At 39.2% G+C, this 22,637-nt stretch overlaps 1 protein-coding gene across 2 annotated transcripts; it reads left to right on the top strand.

Annotated features, from left to right (window-relative positions):
- Positions 1-1,879: 1,879 nt before the first annotated feature.
- LOC133739740 (B3 domain-containing protein Os01g0723500-like) lies at positions 1,880-4,416 on the top strand. 2 transcript variants are annotated; one of them, XM_062167534.1, is made up of 5 exons: positions 1,880-2,144; positions 2,262-2,356; positions 3,076-3,406; positions 3,494-3,633; positions 3,875-4,416. In XM_062167534.1, exons 2-5 carry the CDS (start codon positions 2,288-2,290, stop codon positions 4,106-4,108), a joined length of 774 nt encoding a protein of 257 aa, XP_062023518.1. In that variant the 5' UTR covers positions 1,880-2,144; positions 2,262-2,287; the 3' UTR covers positions 4,109-4,416. The 2 variants fall into 2 exon arrangements, with proteins under 2 accessions (XP_062023518.1, XP_062023517.1); XM_062167533.1 differs by having other exon boundaries at positions 1,881-2,144; positions 2,235-2,356.
- The last annotated feature ends 18,221 nt before the right edge of the window (positions 4,417-22,637 follow it).

Genomic DNA, 22,637 nt, shown 5'->3' with positions numbered 1-22,637 from the left:
AATACTGGAAAGAAAAATCCAAGTAAAACAAACATGCCATGATTTATAGCAGTCCAATCATAAAGCAGAGAAAACATACTACTAGACAATAAAAAAAAAAAAAGGTCAACGGTACTAGGCAAAACGGTAATGTGAAAGTGGTGGGTTAGTACCCCTAGGTTTCTCTGGACTATTGGGTTGTTTGGTTTAGCCAAGGACGATTCTGGCCTTCTTCCTTGCAGAGAAGAATAATTGCTTTTGAGAATCAAAGTCGAGTGATGAAAACCCATATTATTAACTGCTATCACCACAACTGCTAGCAGAAAGCATTTTGATCTTTCTCGAAAGTAAAGCAATTAGGTCGAACAGCAGATGATTAAGAAAGAACTTCTACCTGGGAACCTGTGACCATCCTTGGATTCGACTCCGGCCGGTCACCGAAGCAAATCTGCTGTCGCCGGAGCTCGAGGCTGAAACGATGGCGGCTGGTGGTTCTGCAAAACGAAGCTGAGGTCCTCCGCCGAATCGGATCCTGGCCGGATTGCGTTCCAAAAAACGATGGTGGCTGGTGGTTTTGCATCGTCGACGAGGCCGATCGGAGCAGCAACGACGACTGGTGGTTCTGCAAAAATGATTGGAGCAGAGGCCTGGATCGTCGTCTACGAGGCCGGTGTCTAGAGAGAGAGAGAGAGAGGCGTTTTGGTTTCATAGAGAGAGAAGGGGAGAGTCAGGAGAGAGAGAGGAGGAGAGAGATAGAGAGTGGCAGTAGCTGTAGTTATGTAATTAGGAAGCGGGCAGAATAGTAATTTCAATTTAAATTGGGTTAGTGGGAATAAAAATCTGTTGCTGGGGTAAGTGGGATAACTCTGGCTTATTTTGGGGCTTTTGGTCAAGGACCCTTATTTTTATTTCTCTGCAATATGAATACTGAGCATGCTAATTAGGTTTTTGCTTATGTTTCCTAATCCTATAGTTTGGATGATAGTCTGCAAATGTATTTTTTTATATCGTTCCTATAAATATTTCCAAGATGGAGAAGTACTGCTCTTATGCTTTCTTTTCTATAAATCAATGAAAACAAAATAATTTTTCTGCAACTACATGTTGTATGGTGATGAGTAGTGCATACCTTTGCATCATTTCCTGTACCTAATGCTTGTTGTCGAAGTCAAATGCAGATTATCGTATTCTTAACTGTGACACATTTTGATCAAGATGTGGTTGTTGAAAAACCCGTTCTCCTTTTAATTCATGGTGATCACATTCTTCTCTCTCTCTCTCTCTCTCTCACTTTTTTGCTTTTTTTTTTTCATATACCAAGTAATATGACAATGACATAGTGGTTGACTGGTCATTAAAATTTGCAGTTCAATCAAATCGCGCACTTTCTTTGAGGCTATATAAAATAAGCTGAAAAACTTTCCCGAGAACGTACTTTCTGATCACTCAAGAGTTATAGTAGAAGCTCAAACACTGTAGAGAGGAGAGAGGAAACAGTGATTCTTTGTTCTCCTTTGTTTTCTTTTCTGGATTTTGTGGAGATTTGCTTACACTGTGTGTCAGCTCAGCTCTGACTTTTTATTGAATTGTACCTTGTAGTTCTGCAACAACCAAGATTTAAATATCTCCACATTGAAAATGCAAATTTTGATGAAATATGTGGTGCTTAAGAATATAAATTATTTTATGCACTGACAATACTAGTAACATAACACTTATAAAATAATCTCAATTCTTAATATTTATTATTAATCTTATTTTTAAAAAATAAAAGATTTATTTAATGCAATCTAATAATTCATTCATGTTGGTACAATTGCACGTTAGTGCTCTGAATCTTTTCCCGCTTAAAAAAATCTATTTTCATTTTTGCTCTCATGAATAATGGGTGCTCTCTAGAATTTAGAATTACATGAGTGTTGAATTTGCATTTCTCTGACTTCTTAGAGTTATGTATGGATGGTATTAATAGTTCTGATATATACAGTTGTTGGCTACTAGACCAAGCAAGCAATTATAGTACCAGCCTTTTCTTTCTCTCTGCTGCATTTCACTACTTTCCCAACCTCTCTGAGAAGCTTGTTTGGCTCAAACCTCAAAATGGTGATTTAAATTCATTGCCTCCTGCTCTGGAATCTTCTAATCTGGACCGTTGATTTGCCCAAGTGAGTAGTCCTCCGCTTTATATTTGTGTACAACTCTTCCTTACTTTGTCCAAGACACCTTGTCCTTGAGTGAAAGTTTGAGTCTTTCAGCGTTTCTTCTTTGCTGCCCAATTCTAGAGAAGTACTAGTTAGTACTAGTTGGAATGGAGGGAGCATCCAAGGAGCCTACCTTCTTCAAGATAATCAAAACTGGGTTTAACACTGATGATCTGGTAATTTCAATCCCTGCTACTACCATATCTTAATATCTGCCATTTTATTTTGAATTTTGTTGAGTCACTGCTAAAGGGGATCATATAAACTTGGTCATATCGACATATATATGTCTTGGTCTTTGTTTTAGATGTATAAAACAATGTTATATTAGGATTTTGGAGGCCATCTGACCCAAAATAAGTTCCATCCATACAAATTTACAGTTTCTGTTAATGTTTTTTGGTGAAAAAGGAAAAACTGGTTTGTTTAGTTGGGATCCTTTTTTGTTTTTGTTTTTAGTACTAAACATATATCCATGCTTAAGCTCTCGGTGTCTTGATTGTGATTAATCTGTATTCAGAAACTTGTTTGACATTGCTCTGGTAGTCTGGTTGAATATATACAACAAAATCTGAGGCCGAAAATATTAGAAGAAAAAGATGTGGCTTCTCTATTATTGTTTTTGGGTTTTATAGTTTTAAAATGGGTTAACTGATATTGGCTCATTTATTGGATAATTTGTTTCTCTTTTATTAAGATAGAATTTTAAAGGGCTACCCAACTGTATAACTTGTCGCTTCTTGTGTAAAGTAATGCTCAATTGTTAGTGAGCCTCTGTATATTAGGCCTAATCTGCACATTCTGTCCTCATGTTTGCTATTTGCTACTGCTTATCCCCCATCAATTGTACAATCTAAAATTTTAGTTTCTGTTTTCTTTTCATTCACTTTTATAGAGAATCCCCCCAAAGTTCCGGAGGCACATGTTAAATGAACTTTCTGAAACGGCAACTTTGGAGTTGAAGGGTTCTTCAAAAGGTTCATGGACTGTTCAAGTGAGTCAAATAGAAAGCGATATATATTTCAAGAATGGATGGCAGAAGTTTATAAAAGATAACTCCTTGGGCGATTTTGAGTTTTTAGTATTTAGGTATGAGAGACCAATGCATTTTACTATAGAGATCTTTGACAAGACGGCATGCAAGAGAAACAATCTTGTGGAAAAATCCACTAGGGCTGACAACACTAAGAGGCCTCGGGGTAGACCAAGAAAGTGCAATCGTTCAGGTACAGGATCTAAATGTTGCTAAATACATGTTACTCTACTGGAAATAACCTTATGTCTCTACTTATGTTTCCTTTTTGTATGTAAAGCTGCTGGTGAAAACATTCAAAGTTGCCAGTCCTTTGAACTGAAAGAGATCAAAGAAGAGGAAGAAGAGGAAGCTGCCACATTGCCCAGTTCTGGGTTCCGTTCTTTTACAAGTATTATGGGGAAACACTGTTATAATGTGGTAAGCAAGCCAACCTTTTACATCATATTTCTTTAATGTTGAAGCTGCAAAGAAACGAGCAACCTGTTAGACTGAATATAGACATTATTCATGTTATAGAATCTAGACACAGTTATCTGACTTATCTCTCTCAGACTTTTCGATACCATCAACTTGAGCTAAGTATCTGATGTATATTATGTATCCTCAATCTCTTGATCTGTTTGGTGTTGTTTGAATTTTGGGCTTCAAAACCATGCAGGCAGTTCCAGTGGACTTCAGTAGGGAGCATCTTCCTCAGGGCTACTACAACATTGTGCTGAAAAATTTGAAGGGACAAAAATGGAAAGTGAAAGTCGTCTGTTCTGGTAAAACAGTTAAACTTTCTGCAGGGTGGGTGGAGTTTAGACGTGCTAATCAAATTAACTGCGGAGATATTTGCACATTTGATCTTGTGGGAAGAAGGACCATGGTGGTTCACGTTATTCCAAAGTGATCAGTATGTTATTCAAGATTTTCTAGCCAATTAGACATACTAGTATTTATGTGGCTTGTATAATGACCTCTCTTATTCTGTTGGACTGGTTTGTTGCTGTGATGTTTAATTAAGAAGTAATTGTTGTAAATAATTATGGCTAATATCATGTAAATAGATGGAGAGTCATATATGCCTTTCACTATAGATTAGTGATTGATAGGATTGTGAATATGAGTAATTGACGTTGCTATTAAACGTTGTCTATTTGTATACATCATGTACTCCTATATAAACCCCCTCATGGTGAGATGAATACACACAATCTGATTCTCTGTGTCCAAACTCTCTCTCTCTCTCAAAATTTTTTCTGTTTTACAACACGTTATCAGCACGAAGCTCTAACCCAAGAAAAAAAAACCCCCCCCCTGCTGCAGCCTGTTTGCACGCCCCGAAACCTCTTGATCAGGACCTCAGATCAAAATCTTTCCTTCATCAAAGTTGTTCGTCTCTGCCTCTTCTATCTGACCTCCAAATTTCAGCACTATGAGAGTCGTTTTGAGACCTGTACACCATTCAAAGTGGGAGCTGTTCAGAAGAGAATCTGCTCCGTGTTCACGACTTGTTCTAAGATTTGGATCGAATAGCTTTGAGATTCGGGATTTCCTACCAAAAGAGGTGAATAGCTCTTGGATTGGCTGAGAAGACAACCTTCTCAGTTCTGCAAATATAAACTGAAGATTCATCCGCTCTTCATCAAGTAATGTTTTCCAAAATCTAATTTTATATTCATGCTTATTGAGCCTATTAATTGAACATGAAAAATCCTCCATGATGCATGAACCCTAAATTCTGATTGTTTTATTTGGAATATACATGTTCATGTTTTGGATTGTTTGATTGGAAAAGAAAAAAAAATTAGGATACTTTGGCTGTAGCTATTTCTAGCACTTGGTCCAGTAGCACCAATTCACAACTAGAGAGCATCAATCAATCATTCGAACCCAGCCACAGTGTGTACCAGCCCAGCATGTTGTCCACTGTGCCATTATGGCCAATTGGTAATTATCACCACCATTTAATATTAATACTGCCAGAAGCATATTCAACTCCATTTAATTGGTGATTGATCAATTGATTCAATTCATGTTTTGGTTTTGATTGACATTTATCCAAAACAATTGCCATAATAATTTCACAATGTATCTTTTATTACTACATCTGAATATTGTGTATTGCGTGAATTATGGGCTTAATTTTTGCTTACACAAATTTGAATTTGCTATTATAATTCTTTATGCTAGAAGCATTATGGGCTAAATTATTACGCGATTATTACATTAACATTATGCCAGAAGCATTTGCCCAAATGTATTACCTATACAAAATGGCAGAAGCATTAATGGGATTTGAACCCATTTCCTTAGGTACATAACCGCTGCATTAATTTATTTACGTTACGATTTAATAACATATATTGAATTTGGTTATGTTATAATTGAGAATATTAAATGTGGCTGAGTCAGAAGCTAAAATCAAGCCCAAAGTCACAACAACAAATCCGAGCCAGAAGCTCAGGCCCAAGGTGCAAGGCTAGCACAAAAACTCGCCACGTGTTGCCACAACAATGGTTATGAATCTTCTCCAACTAGGCTAATCCAGTTGGATGCGATGTCTAGGCAAGGTTCAGATGAGGTCGTGTACTTAAGTGAGCCTCGCTCCACCTAAACCTTATCTTTCCTTACCTGGTCGTATTCAATTGGAGCTACCAAAAGGGTCGACTAATAGCATTTCATTCCTTGGCAGACCAGTTTGAGCCTAGCAGACCCACTCTCCCTGCGCAGGACCTTGATAGGAGCATATTTATGCTACGTTATTATTATTTATTCCTATGCTTTTCTTTGTTAGTTTACATTATTTTTGGATAATTTATTTATTTTTGTGTTTATTAGGTTTTCCGAAGCAAATAAGGAAAAGAAGGTGTAAAGAAGGAAATTGCGTGGAATTTTGATTCACTAAGGATTCTTGATGGAAGAAGACTTTCCCTTGAAGAAAGGAGTTGGAGATTTACAAGGAAACAAAGTGAAAGAGTCTCAAGGAGGAATAAAAGCCCTTAGAAGTCAGAATTTTAGGGTTACACACGCACACAAGGAGCAAGGAACGATTGGAGCAACACAAGGAGAAGAAGTAAATTCGGAGCCCCAGAAACGATCGATCGTTTCACTCGGAAGATCGATCGTTTCCCCTGTTTTCCAGTTTTCGATTTTATTCCTTCTTTCCAAAACTCATGTATTTCTTTTGTGTGTTTTCCAAGATGATGAGTAGCTAATTTTCTTATAGTTAGGGGCTGCTTTCAGCCCTAGACATGGTGTAACTATGATGTTGGCGTTTATTTAATAAGTTCTAAGGATTTCGGATATTCATTGGTTTATTGTTTGTTCATTGATCAATTTTGTATGTTTATTGATGGTGCGCAACATTAGTATGCATGCTAGGTTGTAAGGCTATGAGTGTCTTGTATGATCATCATGTCTACTTGCATTCTAGAGTAGCGAATGAATGACTTGAACCCATTCATATAAACCAACGTCTAGGTATACTAGGACAACACCAGTACCGAAATTGCCTAGCCTTATTCATAATCTTTTAGACCTTAATGACTACTAGGTGAGAGCTGTGCGAGAACATCACTCTAGGTTCCATTCTAGAAGCTAAGTTAAGTTGAAAACATCATTCTCTTAACATACCAAGTAAGAAAGATTGATAGGTTAAGTACAACACATCATTGTCTTAGCTTGAATAAGGATATTCGAATGAATTGAACTTGTTAGTAAACACATGATAGGTGTAATCATGGTCTAGTGGTGAGAAGTAGTTCCTAGCTAGTTTTCTCATATTTTATCAAAACCAAAAACCCTAAGTTGTTTTCTATTTTCGTTAGTTTTCTGTCTGTCGTTTTCTTTATTTTATTTAATATACCAGTTCAACTCCGATTTACCCCAATTTTTGTATGCGTCTTCGTCTGTGTGTCTAGTTAGTGTGTATTTAATTTCATAATTTTTGGTTGAGTCTAGCTATAGTTTTTATTTTCGTTTTCATTTAGTGTCTGTTTCGTGTTTTCGAGTCAGTTTTGCAATTGTTGAGTCACAATCCTCTGCGGGAGACACCCTCTTTCCTATACTACCATCGATAACTACTGAGATTGCAGGGATTTATTTAGACACCTATTTTGGGTGTGTCAAAATTGGCGCCGTGTCGCCGGGGATTGTTTTCCTTTAATAATTGCAAATCTTATTTGTTTTTACTAATCTTTCTTTTGTTTCGTGTTTTTAGGTACTTAATCGCTGTGTATGCAAACTCGGGGCTTTGGGAGCAATAACCTTGTTCCTTTGGATCGTGAGATTGAACGCACAGCTAGGTCACATCGGAAACGTGCGTCTCAACGTGTGGGAGGGCAGGACAAGACGGATTCTTTCGTTTTTCCACCAATTCCACCACATTCACTAGTTCCACCATCACCTATTGAGCTACAACAAGCTATGATCACACCTCTTCCTGTGGGTGGTGTTCATTCAGACTCTGAGGAATCTTTCAAATCAAGTGAAGCTGAAGACGAAGAGCAGTTGGTTAACATGGCAGGAAATCGTACTTTGAAGCAATTGACCGCACCTACTGCTGTGCAACAACCCTTGTGCATCGCTTATCCTGCTGGGGCACAAGGCTTTGAGCTTAAGTCGGGCATTCTTCATCATCTGCCTAAGTTTCATGGGTTCTCAACCGAGGATCCTAATCTTCATCTCAAGGAATTCCATATGATTATTACAGGGATGAAGCCTGAAGCAGTTCTTGAAGAGCATGCTAAGTTGCGTGCCTTTCCATTCTCTTTGGAAGGGAAGGCAAGGGAGTGGCTGTACAATCAATCTCCAGGGTCTATGAATTCATGGGATCAAGTGCAACAAGCTTTTCTTGAAGAGTACTTTCCGGCTACTAAAGCAGCAAGCATAAGGAAAGACATATGTGCTATCCGACAGATGCATGGAGAGTCCTTTGGGGAGTACTATGATAGGTTCAATCGCTTGATTTCTTCATGCCCAAACCATCAAATCAGTGATCATCTTCTCATAATCTATTTCTATGAGGGATTGTGTGGCACAGACCGCATAATGCTTGATGCAGCAAGTGGAGGAGCTTTTGTGGACAAGATACCTGCCAATGCACATGCCTTGTGCAAGAATATAGCCTCCAACACTCGTCAATATGGAGGGAGAGATATGATACCGCGACAAAATGTCAATGAGGTAAGTTCTACTTCTAATTTAGAAGCACAAATAGCTAACCTCACTAATCTTGTGAAACAGGTGGTGCTACCCAAGCAAGTATGCGGAGTATGCTCAATGATGGGACATGCAGCTGATATGTGCCCATCATTAAATGATCAAGGTGGCTGGGAGCAAGCTAATGCAATTGGAGGGTTTCAAGGGCAGCAACGAGCTAAATATGATCCTTTCTCAAATACCTACAATCCGGGATGGAGGGATCATCCAAATTTCCGCTGGAATAATAATGACAATGTCCTGCAGCCTCAAGGCAACAACTTCAATCGATCTCCACCTGGGTTTCAACAAGCAAGGCAACAAGCATCATATCAAGCACCACCTCAACAACAAGGCCAAGGTATGTCTGTGGAAGATATGATTAAAAATTTGACTATTACTGCTACCAACTTGGTGCAGACGACAGCTGCATATCAACAAAAGACGGATAAAGCTATTGAGAATCTTGAGCGTCAAGTGACACAAATTGCAAACATGGCGGGCCAACAACATCAACCCGGCAAACTTCCGAGCCAAACGGTTGTGAACCCCAAAGGGGGTTTTGAGAATGCAAGTGCTATCACTCTACGAAGTGGAAAAGAAGTCCTAGAGGCTCCAAGGGTGAACAACAGGGATAGGAAGGCTGTTGATGCAAAGGAAGAACAAGAAGAAGAACCGGCCACCAAAAACGATCGATCGCAGGAACAAAACGATCGATCGTTTTCAGTCCCAGAAAGTCACAGAAGCAAAACGATCGATCTCACAGCTGAAACGATCGATCGTTTAGCCCATACATCAGAAACGATCGATCGCCCAGAGGAAACGATCGATCGTTTGGTCAGGCATCCGAAATCTTCCAGAAATTCCAAGGTAACCCCTGAAGTTCCAGTTTCCACTAATTCTTCTTCTGTGCCTTTTCCTCGTAGGTTTGCTAAGTCAAAGAAGGAGGAGCTCGAGAAAAACATTTTGGACACATTCCGGAAGGTCCAAGTGAACATACCCTTGCTAGACGCAATCAAACAGGTTCCAAAATATGCTAAGTTCTTGAAAGAACTTTGCACCAATAAAAGGAAGCTACAAGGGAATGAAACCGTCGCAGTCAGTGAGAATGTCTCAGCGGTACTTCAAAGGAAGCTTCCACCAAAGTGCAAGGATCCAGGGAGTTTCACCATTTCTTGTAAAATAGGTAACACCAGGTTTGAACGGGCCATGTTAGATCTAGGTGCATCAATCAATGTAATGCCATACTCTGTTTATGCATCCTTAGACTTAGGTGAGCTTAAAGATACAGGTGTTATTATTCAATTGGCTGACCGTTCTAACGCTTATCCGAGAGGAGTTGTGGAAGATGTTTTGGTGCAGGTTAATGATCTTATTTTTCCGGCTGATTTCTATGTGCTTCAAATGGAGGATGCTACATCATCTTCTTCATCTACTCCTCTACTTCTTGGCCGACCTTTCATGAGAACTGCTCGCACCAAAATAGATGTTTATGAAGGAACCCTCACCATGGAATTTGATGGGGAAGTTATAAGCTTCAATGTCTTTGAAGCAATGAGGTATCCATGTGATGTGCATTCATGTTTCTCCATTGACATTCTCGACTCGTTAGCGCAGCAATTCTTTGATGTAATGAAGGAGGATTCATTGGAAGTTGCTATTGCCCATGGATTTGAACATGAATTACCTAAGAACCCAAAAAGGGCCGTGCACTTTGATAATACTATCGAAGAGGCAGCAGCCTCTCTTGAATCATTGCCATATTTATCAGGTAAGCATAATGTCTCTTATATTTCTCTCCCAATTTCTAATGCAACGGTACTTCCTTCTGTGGTTCAGGCACCTACATTGGAACTCAAACAACTGCCCGAACACTTGAAGTATGTGTATCTTGGAGAGAATGAGACATTGCCGGTCATTATAGCTGCAAATCTTACGGCAGTGGAGGAGGACAAACTGATCCGTGTGCTTAGGGAGCATCAAACAGCCATTGGTTGGAGCATAGCAGATATAAAAGGTATAAATCCCGCCACATGCATGCATAGGATCTTATTGGAGAAGGATGCAAAGCCCACTCGAGAAGCACAACGCAGACTAAATCCTCCCATGATGGAAGTAGTGAAAAAGGAGGTCCTTAAGCTCCTAGATGTGGGTATTATATACCCTATTTCAGATAGCAAGTGGGTAAGCCCTGTGCAAGTTGTTCCAAAGCGGTCAGGGGTGACAGTTGTGAAGAACGAAGCCAATGAGTTGATTCCTACACGTGTGCAAACTGGGTGGAGGGTATGTATTGACTACCGCAAGCTTAATGCCACAACACGCAAGGATCATTTTCCCCTTCCCTTCATCGACCAAATGCTTGAAAGGTTAGCCGGTCATTCTCATTATTGTTTTCTTGATGGTTATTCTGGTTATAATCAGATTGCTATAGCACCTGAGGATCAAGAAAAGACGACCTTTACTTGTCCATTTGGGACCTTTGCATATCGTCGTATGCCTTTTGGGCTTTGTAATGCCCCTGCTACATTCCAAAGATGCATGGTAAGTATCTTCTCTGACATGATTGAAAAGATAATTGAAGTTTTCATGGATGACTTCTCAGTTTATGGGGATTCTTTTGATGCATGTTTAGATAATCTTTCCTTAGTTTTAAAACGTTGTCAGGAAACTAATCTGGTCTTAAATTGGGAGAAGTGCCATTTTATGGTACAACAAGGGTTAGTTTTGGGCCATATAATTTCTGCAAAGGGAATAGAAGTTGCTAAATCTAAGGTTGAACTTGTTAGCTCTTTACCCCTCCCTACTTCTGTTAGGGAGGTCCGCTCTTTTCTTGGACACGCAGGTTTTTATCGCAGGTTTATTCTCGACTTCTCCAAGATTTCTAGACCGTTGTGTCGCTTGCTTCAAAAGGATGTAACCTTTGAGTTTGATGAAGAGTGCGTGGCTGCATTCAACAAGTTGAAAGAGTTACTTTCCACCGCACCCATCATTCAACCACCGGATTGGAGTCTTCCATTTGAACTCATGTGTGACGCCTCAGATTATGCTGTGGGAGCTGTACTTGGGCAGCGTGTGGGGAAAATCCCCCATGTCATCTATTATGCATCTCGGACACTCAATGATGCCCAATTGAATTACTCCACAACGGAGAAAGAGTTTCTTGCTGTAGTTTTTGCTCTTGAAAAGTTTCGCTCTTATTTAATTGGTACTAAGGTTACTATATTTTCTGATCATGCAGCTCTAAAATACTTACTTACCAAGAAGGAAGCAAAACCGCGCTTGATTAGATGGATGCTCTTACTCCAAGAATTCGATTTGGACATCAAGGACAAGAAAGGGAGTGAGAATGTAGTTGCAGACCACTTGAGCAGGCTTATTCATAGCTCCAAGGAGGAGGAGGATGCATTACCATTGAGAGATAGCTTTCCAGACGAGCAACTTTTCGTTGTGCAGAAGCAGGCAGATGCAGGAAACAGAGGTAACGATCGATCGTTTCTCTCAAACGATCGATCGTCGATTGCGCAAAAACAGAAAACAGAGCAAACGATCGATCGTTTCTCTCAAACGATCGATCGTCTGCAGCCTAATCCGGAAAACGTTGATCCTTGGTACGCAGACATCGTGAACTACAAAGCTTCCAAGCTGATTCCGGATGATTTGACTCGAGCACAGAAGGATAAACTCATCAGAACCGCCAAGCAATACGTGTGGGATGACCCCTATTTATGGAAGTATTGTGCTGATCAATTGGTAAGAAGGTGCCCTCATGATTCTGAGTTTCATTCTATTCTCACCTTTTGTCATTCCTATGCCTGTGGTGGACATTTTGGAGCAAAGAGAACAGCTCTTAAGGTCCTTGAGAGTGGATTCTATTGGCCTACCTTGTTCAAGGATTCTTATCTCTTTTGTAAGTCATGTGATCGTTGTCAACGAACAGGTAATTTGGGCTCTAGACATCAAATGCCACAAACTCCTATTCTAAGTGTTGAACTCTTTGACATTTGGGGCATTGATTTCATGGGACCATTCCCTTCTTCGTATGGTAAATTATATATTCTTCTTGCTGTTGATTATGTGTCTAAGTGGGTGGAGGCTAAAGCCACCCCGACTAATGATTCTAAAGTGGTTTCAGATTTTCTTAAGACTAATATCTTTTCAAGATTTGGAACACCAAGGACAATAATCAGTGATGGAGGATCCCATTTTTGCAATAGGACATTTGAAGCTCTGCTCCGGAAATACAACATTACTCATAAGGTGGCAACACCTTATCATCCTCAAACGAGTGGCCAAGCGGAGGTGTCTAATCGTGAAATTAAGCAAATTTTGGAGAAGACCGTTGGCCCTAGTAGAAAGGATTGGAGCTTGAGACTTGATGATGCGTTATGGGCATATAGAACTGCTTACAAGACACCAATTGGAATGTCTCCTTTTCGGTTGGTGTATGGTAAGCCTTGTCATCTTCCGGTCGAGCTTGAACATCGTGCATGGTGGGCTGTCAGGCAATTTAATATGAACATCGATGCAGCTGGTGTGCACAGAAAACTTCAATTGAACGAGTTAGAGGAAATCCGCAATGATGCGTATGAAAGTTCTCGTGTTTACAAGGAGAAAACTAAGGCGTTTCATGATCGCATGATTTCCAGAAAGGATTTTTCTATTGGACAGAAAGTCCTTCTCTTTAATTCTCGCCTTAAACTTTTTCCTGGTAAGTTACGTTCTAGGTGGTTTGGACCCTTTCGTGTTACTAACGTATATTCTCATGGTGCAGTGGAAATCCAGAACTTCAAGACACATGAGAAATTCAAGGTGAATGGGCATCGACTCAAGCCATACTATGAGACGTTCGTGGAGCATGATGTGGAGGACGTACCCCTCCACGACCCGGCTCCTTCTGAGTGATCACCATTGGTACTGTCAGGCTGAGGACATTAAACCAAGCGCTATTTGGGAGGCAACCCAGTGATGGAGGACTTGGGCGCAGCTCTGAGCTTTGCTACATCCAGATTTGCTCTCTTCAATCCATCCTCTTTGTTTTCTTGTTCTATATTTGCTTTGTGTTTTGTGGGTGTTTCTTTGTTTCCATGCTTTATTCTCTTCATTGCCTGCTTCGTATTTATCCAACATTGAGGACAATGTTAAGAATAAGTGTGGGGGAAGGGAAACATTGTGTTTCTAGTGTGTTTGTTTGTTTTAGAGTCATCTTAGAGTCATTGGGTGTTGAAACTATGTTTAAAATGTCAAATTTCGGATTTTGTCCAAGTTACAGGGCAAACGATCGATCGTCACAGGCACAGCGATCGATCGTTTTTGAGCATGAAAAGGGTCAGAAGCAAAAACCGAAACGATCGATCGTTCCAGTTTTAACGATCGATCGTCGACACCAAAAAAAAAAAAAAAAAAAAAAAAAAAAGAGTCTAGTTTTTAGGGTTAATTTTCTTGTGAGTCTTAGGATGCCTTTCAACTGTCTAAGACGAGCTTATATCTTCTGAAATTTTGGCTAATAGAGGATCACAAGATTGAGATTATGTCAAAAGAATTCGTTGGTTAACTGAGATGTATAGAAAGCATATGTATGTGTAGTAGATGTGGTTCATTGTTAACATGGTACAGAAATTGAGCATGCTAGGACAAGTTGTGATTCATGCATAACCTTTGTGAGCTTTTGTGCCTTATATGTGCTTTTCTTTCTGAGCGTTTAAATGAAAAATAAAATCTTATTTTCTTGGCGATGAACTTGCATGACTTCATTATTTATTCATCTTGATTGACTACTTGCCATAGCTCTTTGATGGACTATAGAGATTACTAGAACTCACTTCTATGCCTGTCGAGACTTTTATCACTACGCTTGAACCTCGGAAGGGATAAAGGCACTAGGAATCGCCACCAGAGCCAAATCAACCTGTGTCCCCTTTATGCACACAAGATGTGCAACCCCCTAGTTAACCCCTTTTGAGCCTACATTCAGCCTTTTCTTTCACCAACCCCAAAATTCCTTACCTTTTAACCTAGTATAGTTATATCCTTACCCTATCTTAAGGAATTGGTGGAGCAATTACATTTGAGGTTTACTATGTTCAAGGGTATTATTTGCAAGCAAGTGTGGGGGAAAGTCTATTGTAAATATCGGTCCAAGGAAGAAGAAAACAATGTTGGCTATCGAAAAAAAAAAAGAAAAAAAAAATAATAATAATAAATAGCCGAAAAGGAAAAAAAAAAAAGAAATCAGTAAAGAAGCATCTTCCTTGGATTTGATACATGGTTTTGTTGTATTATGGGAGTGAGTAGAATGAAGCAAAGGCCCAAAAAGATGACATTTGGCCTCGAAAAGAAAAATTACGGACTTGCTTCATGTGTTTCGAGTTTGATTGCCTTGAGGAAATTCATTGTAGTTCTTATATCTCTACATCAATATCTGGTGCTCCACCAAATTTCCTTAGGACTTTTGTGATATCCTAATCTTTTCTTTCTTGAACTCTATACCCTTGGCCCCATTACAACCTTTAAGTAAGACCTCTTTGATCCTTGGGGACGGCGATTGATCTGTGGAGATTTGTGTGTGGGAGTGAGCATATGGTTTGGGTCCATCCGTGCAAGTAGTTGATGTCCTTCATGAAGTCATAATTGAAAAAAAATTCGTACAAGCCTTTCCTTTCTATTCTTTATGAGCCACAAGTTGGTCTCATACATTTGAGTGAATGAGCTTTTAAGCATTAACCTTGAAATCTGAGAGAAGAAAGAGTGCATACCCTTGTGAGGATGAATCATGATTTGTTCGAAACATGTTGAGCTCCACCACATCACCATTGTTACTCCCATGTCTTACATGTTTATATGTGGACTATATGTTTTGAGTAACTCGTGAATTGCTAATGATTAATTCTTGGTTAAGTGCTAATCTATGTGCCATGAAAGTAGGGGATTGCTGAGACAAAATGTTGGAAGGCTTAGTAGTATGTTATGGCGTCAGTTTTGAGTCTTATTAGTTTGTGGTCTTTAGTCTTTGAGTCTTTGTTTGTTTCGTTTTTGCTAAGGGACTAGCAAACAATAAGTGTGGGGGAATTTGATAGGAGCATATTTATGCTACGTTATTATTATTTATTCCTATGCTTTTCTTTGTTAGTTTACATTATTTTTGGATAATTTATTTATTTTTGTGTTTATTAGGTTTTCCGAAGCAAATAAGGAAAAGAAGGTGTAAAGAAGGAAATTGCGTGGAATTTTGATTCACTAAGGATTCTTGATGGAAGAAGACTTTCCCTTGAAGAAAGGAGTTGGAGATTTACAAGGAAACAAAGTGAAAGAGTCTCAAGGAGGAATAAAAGCCCTTAGAAGTCAGAATTTTAGGGTTACACACGCACACAAGGAGCAAGGAACGATTGGAGCAACACAAGGAGAAGAAGTAAATTCGGAGCCCCAGAAACGATCGATCGTTTCACTCGGAAGATCGATCGTTTCCCCTGTTTTCCAGTTTTCGATTTTATTCCTTCTTTCCAAAACTCATGTATTTCTTTTGTGTGTTTTCCAAGATGATGAGTAGCTAATTTTCTTATAGTTAGGGGCTGCTTTCAGCCCTAGACATGGTGTAACTATGATGTTGGCGTTTATTTAATAAGTTCTAAGGATTTCGGATATTCATTGGTTTATTGTTTGTTCATTGATCAATTTTGTATGTTTATTGATGGTGCGCAACATTAGTATGCATGCTAGGTTGTAAGGCTATGAGTGTCTTGTATGATCATCATGTCTACTTGCATTCTAGAGTAGCGAATGAATGACTTGAACCCATTCATATAAACCAACGTCTAGGTATACTAGGACAACACCAGTACCGAAATTGCCTAGCCTTATTCATAATCTTTTAGACCTTAATGACTACTAGGTGAGAGCTGTGCGAGAACATCACTCTAGGTTCCATTCTAGAAGCTAAGTTAAGTTGAAAACATCATTCTCTTAACATACCAAGTAAGAAAGATTGATAGGTTAAGTACAACACATCATTGTCTTAGCTTGAATAAGGATATTCGAATGAATTGAACTTGTTAGTAAACACATGATAGGTGTAATCATGGTCTAGTGGTGAGAAGTAGTTCCTAGCTAGTTTTCTCATATTTTATCAAAACCAAAAACCCTAAGTTGTTTTCTATTTTCGTTAGTTTTCTGTCTGTCGTTTTCTTTATTTTATTTAATATACCAGTTCAACTCCGATTTACCCCAATTTTTGTATGCGTCTTCGTCTGTGTGTCTAGTTAGTGTGTATTTAATTTCATAATTTTTGGTTGAGTCTAGCTATAGTTTTTATTTTCGTTTTCATTTAGTGTCTGTTTCGTGTTTTCGAGTCAGTTTTGCAATTGTTGAGTCACAATCCTCTGCGGGAGACACCCTCTTTCCTATACTACCATCGATAACTACTGAGATTGCAGGGATTTATTTAGACACCTATTTTGGGTGTGTCAGACCTAGCAGCCCAGCAGACCTCACATACTCTTTGACTAGCACATGAAAGCCTAGGTCACGAGCCCGCAGACTAAGCCCGATAGGCTTCACTATCAACCTCACTCCTTCTTTGGTCCAGCAGAATCAAAATAAAAGGAAAAATGATTTCATATTGTAAATAGATTCACCATATTTTATATGTGTAATTAATTGCCAGAAGCATTTATTCACATAATTGTGTGATAATTAATCTGTTATATTACTAGCATGCAATTAATATCTCAATTGATTTGTGATTTCCAATTAGCCAATTTGTGAGATATTATTACAATTTGCTCTATTCAATATCATTTTGTTACTTGCCAAATTTTCGCATTAGAATATATGTGTAGAAAATGCAGGTATCTGATGAACCAGTAGTTCATACATAAATAAAACCAATAGATTTTATATGTCTAATCCGATTTTTCATACCATGTTATAGAACATGAAGTTCTCATTACTTGCTTATGGATGATATTACCCAAAGCACTAATATTATTTGTTCCTTTCCTGTAAGAAATGTTAAATCTCAACATGTTTGACTTTGTTGCTTTGGAAGTCTCCAGAAGAAACTATCTAAAGTGAACTTAAGATGTGAAAATTCATCTGACTGCAAAGAAGATGAGATCAACAATCAATGCTAATATGAGTGCCATAATTTTCAAAAAGGAAACATATGGAGAAAACACTCCAAGTTGAGTATCCGATGAAGAGAATACACAGACTCTTTGGGTCGCTCTAGAAGAGCACTTTCACCATCAAATGACCATTTTCTTGCTTAAAGCAAGACATGATTGGCAGAACGAAATTAGCCCATATGACCGTCTGCCATTTGGCCAAAGCCCAAGAGGCCATGTAATCAGGCTTCACGTGGCCAAGACCCACGTGGTAGGAACCATGATGCCATAACTCAGCAAGCCCGAGTTGAAAGGAACACTGGTCTGGCCCGCTGCCACCAGAATCAGCATGATCTTTGTTATCGATGTGGAGGAATTGACTGCTGGTCCCGCACCTGTTGTGCGATAGCCGAAGCAGTAGATGAGTATTACGCCGGTCGCGGAACTCGAAATACCAATTTTATTGAAGGGTAATTTTCTATCGATTCCACACTAGAGATCATGAATTTTCAGGCAGTTACTGAACATACTGAGGATTAGAACTCGAAGACATAGGTATAATTGGTCCCTTGTGTCATATCTATTTCATCTTAATGAATGAAACATCTTCGGATTATTTTTGGCGATTTATGTTTTCAATCATTTTGGATTATAGAAATGTGGTTATGTTCGAATATATTTAATTCAATAAACTTATTTATACATGTGATCCATTGAATTAAATAAATGAATAGACATATTATGTGGGGAAGTTTGTTGTCTGGTTAAAAGTGCTATTACGCACACCATACTCCCAGATCGGAGATGTTTTTCAAACTTATTGTCTATTCATACCTCTGTGACAACCGTATCAGGGCAATCCAACCTGATAGAGGGCTATGGCAAAGCCTACTTTATGTTGTCCAATGGTACTGAACTTACCATTAATGAGGCCTTATATTCTCCACGTTCCAGAAGAACGTTATTGAGTATTAAGGATATTCGAATCAACAGTTACCACGTTGAAACCACTGAGAAAAATGAGTAGAATATCTTTGCATAACCTCCGAGTGTGCGGCCAGAAGCGTACATTGGAGAAATTGAAATCTGTTAGCTAGAAGCTAACTAATTCAAGCAACTACTTACTATGGCATGACCGTTTGGGACGCCCAGGTCAAAATATGATGCACTGTATCCTCAACTCATCGCAGGTGCATCCCCTTCTGAAATAAGGGTCTTGTATATAATGACACACTATGCCATACTCGTTAAGAATATTTAATACTAGACCATCATATGCAAAGACTAGTACATACACCACTATTTTTCTGCACAGAATGCAAGGGAAATTTGTGGACATATCCAACCACCATGTGGACCAGTTAAATATTAATGGTTTTGGTTGATGTATCGACAAAGTGATCACATGTTACACTATTGTCTGCAAGAAAACGCTGCTTTTGCTAAACTCTCGCCCAGATCATGAAATTGAGGGCTCACCACTCGGATTATCCCATAAAGTCCATAAGACTTGATAATACCGGAGAGTTTACATCGAAGTCTTTCGATGATTATGGCATATCCTTTGGGATTGATGCTGAACATTTAGTTCCCTATGTTCACACCCAAGATGGTCTTGCAGATAGAATCTTGGTAATGCGCACCAAGCTTCTAATTTATGCATGGAGCTATGCAATCTTACATGCAGCTATGTTGGTCCTGTTGAGGCCCATTGATACCAACCTTACTCCGCGTTACAGCTGGTGACTGGGTACGAACCTGATGTTTCGCACTTACGCGCATTTGGGTATGCAGTCCTCGTGCCAATTGTGCCGTCACAACGTACAAAATTCGGTCCTCAACAAAGGATGGGCATATATGTCGATTATGAATCTCATCCATTATGTGCTTTTTAGAGCCCTTGACAGGCGATCTCTTTACCGCTAGGTTTGCAGATTGTCACTTTGATGAGACAGTCTTCCCGCCGTTAGGGGGAGATAAGAACGTCACCGTTCCTGATGAACAGCGTGAATTAACATGGAATGTCCCCACAATGTCTCATCTTGATCCCCAAACCGCACGAAAATAGTGAAATGCGGACAATTCTAGATCTATAGAGTATAGAATACAATATGCCAGACACTTTCTCTAATTTAGCAAAAGTGACGAGATCATATATACCTGCTGCAAATGTGCCTGCAAGGATAGACGTCCCTGTAGGATGTGTCGTCCCAGATGGACGAGGTACGACCATGGTGGCTAACCAGTCATATGTCCCTGCCCAGAAGCGAGGTAGACCATTAGGTTTGAATGATTCTTATCCCCAGAAGAGGGTAAACTTGGCACAAACGAATCCTCTTGACATCACAATCTCAAACCGATTCATCTCACGAGATAAATCCGGATTATGGGTATGTCCTAGAAGAGACTATGTTGGGGGATGCTCCAACATTTGAACCCACTCCCGAGAATAGAGAAATCTCGATAAATTTAATGAGATTTGGAATTGGAATGAGATCATCATCGATGATGTGTTTGTATTTGCGGTGGCCACCGAAACTATAACAAGCAATGAAATTGAACCTTGCTTTGTTGATCAATATCAATGAAGAGACGACTGGCTAAAAAGGGAAATAAGCAATCCACGTCGAATTAGATTCCTTGACAAAGAGAAAGGTGTTTGGACCTGTTGTTCCCACACCTCCCCATGTTAAACCCGTAGAATTTAAATGGGTATGTGTAAGGAAGCGCAATGAGAAAAACGAGATTGTGATACACAAGACTCGTCTAGTGGCGCAAGAATTTTCTCAACGCCCTGTGATTGATTACGAGGAGGCGTATTCTCTCGTAATGGACGTCATAACGTTCCGCTACCTTATCAGTTTGGTAGTTTCCGAAAAACTGAATATGCAGCATATAAATGTGGTCACAGCTTATCTCTATGGGGATCACAATACAGAGATATACATGAAAGCTCCTGAAGGACTTATGATACCCGATGCAAATAGTTCTAGACCACGGAACACGCTCTCCATTAGCTTTGAGGCGTTCACTTTATAGATTGAAAAAAAAAATCTAGACGGAGGTGGTATAACCGTCTAAGTGAATATTTGATCGGGATGGGATATGTGAATAATAAACTATGCCCATGCGTGTTTATTAAGGAAACAAGTTTCAGGTTTGCAATTGTGCGGTCTATGTCAAAGACATGAATTTGATTGATATTCCTGAAGAAATCAAGGAAACCGCAAAGCACCTGAAGTCGGAATTTGAGATGAAAGGCTTTGGGAAAACAAATTATTGTCTCGACCTGAAGCCCGAGGACAAGTGCATATGAAATTTTGGTCCATCAACCAAATTACATCTAGAAGATGTTAAGACGCTTTAATGAGGATAAAAGCAAGCACACCCATGGTCGTCTGAAGTCTAAAGAGAACCGTATCGTTCTGCAAATGATAACAAAGAGATATTGGTGCCAGAAGTCCCATATCTAAGTGCAATAGGCACATTATTGTACTTGGCTCAATGCCCTAGACAGGACATCCCATTTGATGTGAACTTGTTAGCTAGATATAGCTCTGCGCCAACACGCCGCCACCGGAATGGCATAAAAGACATTTTTCGCTACCTTAGAGGGAAGGCGGATATGGGTTTACTATCCCTACGCATCAAGGAATGGATCAAACCCCCTTGATCCTCTGAATGATGCTCGCCTTGTTGGATATGCTGATATAGACTATCTATCAGACCCGCACAAGGCACGTTCCCAAACTGGTTATGTGATGGAATTCCTGCAAGTATACAGGGTGGATGTAGTATAGTAATGGAAGAAAATGGGTTGTCGTTCCCACGAGGATATTAAGTCAATTCACAATATGAAAACCTACGTTAATTAAACGAAAAACACACAAAACAATAAGCACAAATCGACTAAGACACACAATGACTCAAACTAAGACTTATGATTTTCACGGTTTTGAAAGAGTTTATGATAATGGGAAAATAACTTGAAAATAAAAACTTAAAAAGTGAATCTAAAGAAATTGAAAAGAGTTTATAATGATTAAAAGTAAGAATATGATGATGATGAGCCTAGGGTGTCGAAATCAACCACAAGCAATCTTATCTACGTTTTGAACCAACCAATGGATTCTTTCGTTTCTCCAGATGATAATTCCCGTATCTAAGTCCTTCTCAGGTACTCTAGACCATAGTTTTCCTTAAGTGCATGATTCTCTCCCTCTCGGGTAAAGGTCGTATATCCTAACTATGCAGTTTATCCTTCTCAGGTATAAATTTAACATGCAGGATTCATTACGTTTTAGAAAACAAGGAAATCAAGCAAATCATTATTCTTTCTCAGGTAATAATGTAATTTACAATTCTTAATCACATGAAGCTAATATGAATTATATTGGAGCTATGCCTCAAATTCATCTTCGGATAACTAAATGCAAAGCCCTAAAGGTCGCGAATCAATAGAACTTTAACATAAGCACAATTCAAGCAGAGATTAAGAATTCATCTAAAAAGAAACTAATAATCCATCAATTGAATATCAAAACATGTAAACAATCATGCTAGGGCCTCATCCTAGCCCTAGGAAAGGAGTTTAGCTACTCATGTTCAAAGAAAACATAATAGAAAATCTTAAAAACATAAAAGAACTTGTTAAACGGAGATGGAAGGTGAACAGGGCGATGGCAGCAGCTTCCTTTGATGAAAATCTGATATTGAATGGTACTTCTCCATCTTGACACATTCTCCTTTTATAAGATGCAACTTTTCCTTCTTGCTTTAGGCCTCTGGAACTCCTTAATAACTTAGCACAAAAGAAAGGTGATGTGGCACCCTAAAATTCCAAGGAAACATATGTTTGGACTCTCAGACGGTCCATAATGCTATGTCAATTTTTCCAGAATTTTGCTAAGTCATTCAGGCCTTGAAAACTCGAGCTCTTAGAAACACATCACAGATTCGCGTATCGACTGGACTGTCTGTACTTAAACTGCCATATCTCCCTCTAGGGATATCGAAATCACAAACCGTAAAATTCTCCAGAAACTAGACATTCGGGGCTTTCCGTGCATATAAGGCTCGTTTTCTGGTTGTCTCTGGATCAGTACAGTTTAATCCTCAAAGTTAGCTGTTCTGCAGAGG

Source organism: Rosa rugosa, chromosome 3 (assembly GCF_958449725.1).
Source record: "Rosa rugosa chromosome 3, drRosRugo1.1, whole genome shotgun sequence".
NCBI lineage: Eukaryota > Viridiplantae > Streptophyta > Magnoliopsida > Rosales > Rosaceae > Rosa > Rosa rugosa.
Note: the sequence above shows the minus strand (reverse complement) of the source record. Positions and strands in the feature narration are given on the sequence as shown.

Excerpts from the sequence above, each read along its gene's own strand:
- LOC133739740 (XM_062167534.1), top strand. The coding sequence starts at position 2,288 with ATGGAGGGAGCATCCAAGGAGCCTACCTTCTTCAAGATAATCAAAACT. Across the intron at positions 2,357-3,075 it reads GGTTTAACACTGATGATCTG|AGAATCCCCCCAAAGTTCCG; the intron begins GTAATTTCAATC and ends TCACTTTTATAG. Across the intron at positions 3,407-3,493 it reads AAGAAAGTGCAATCGTTCAG|CTGCTGGTGAAAACATTCAA; the intron begins GTACAGGATCTA and ends TTGTATGTAAAG.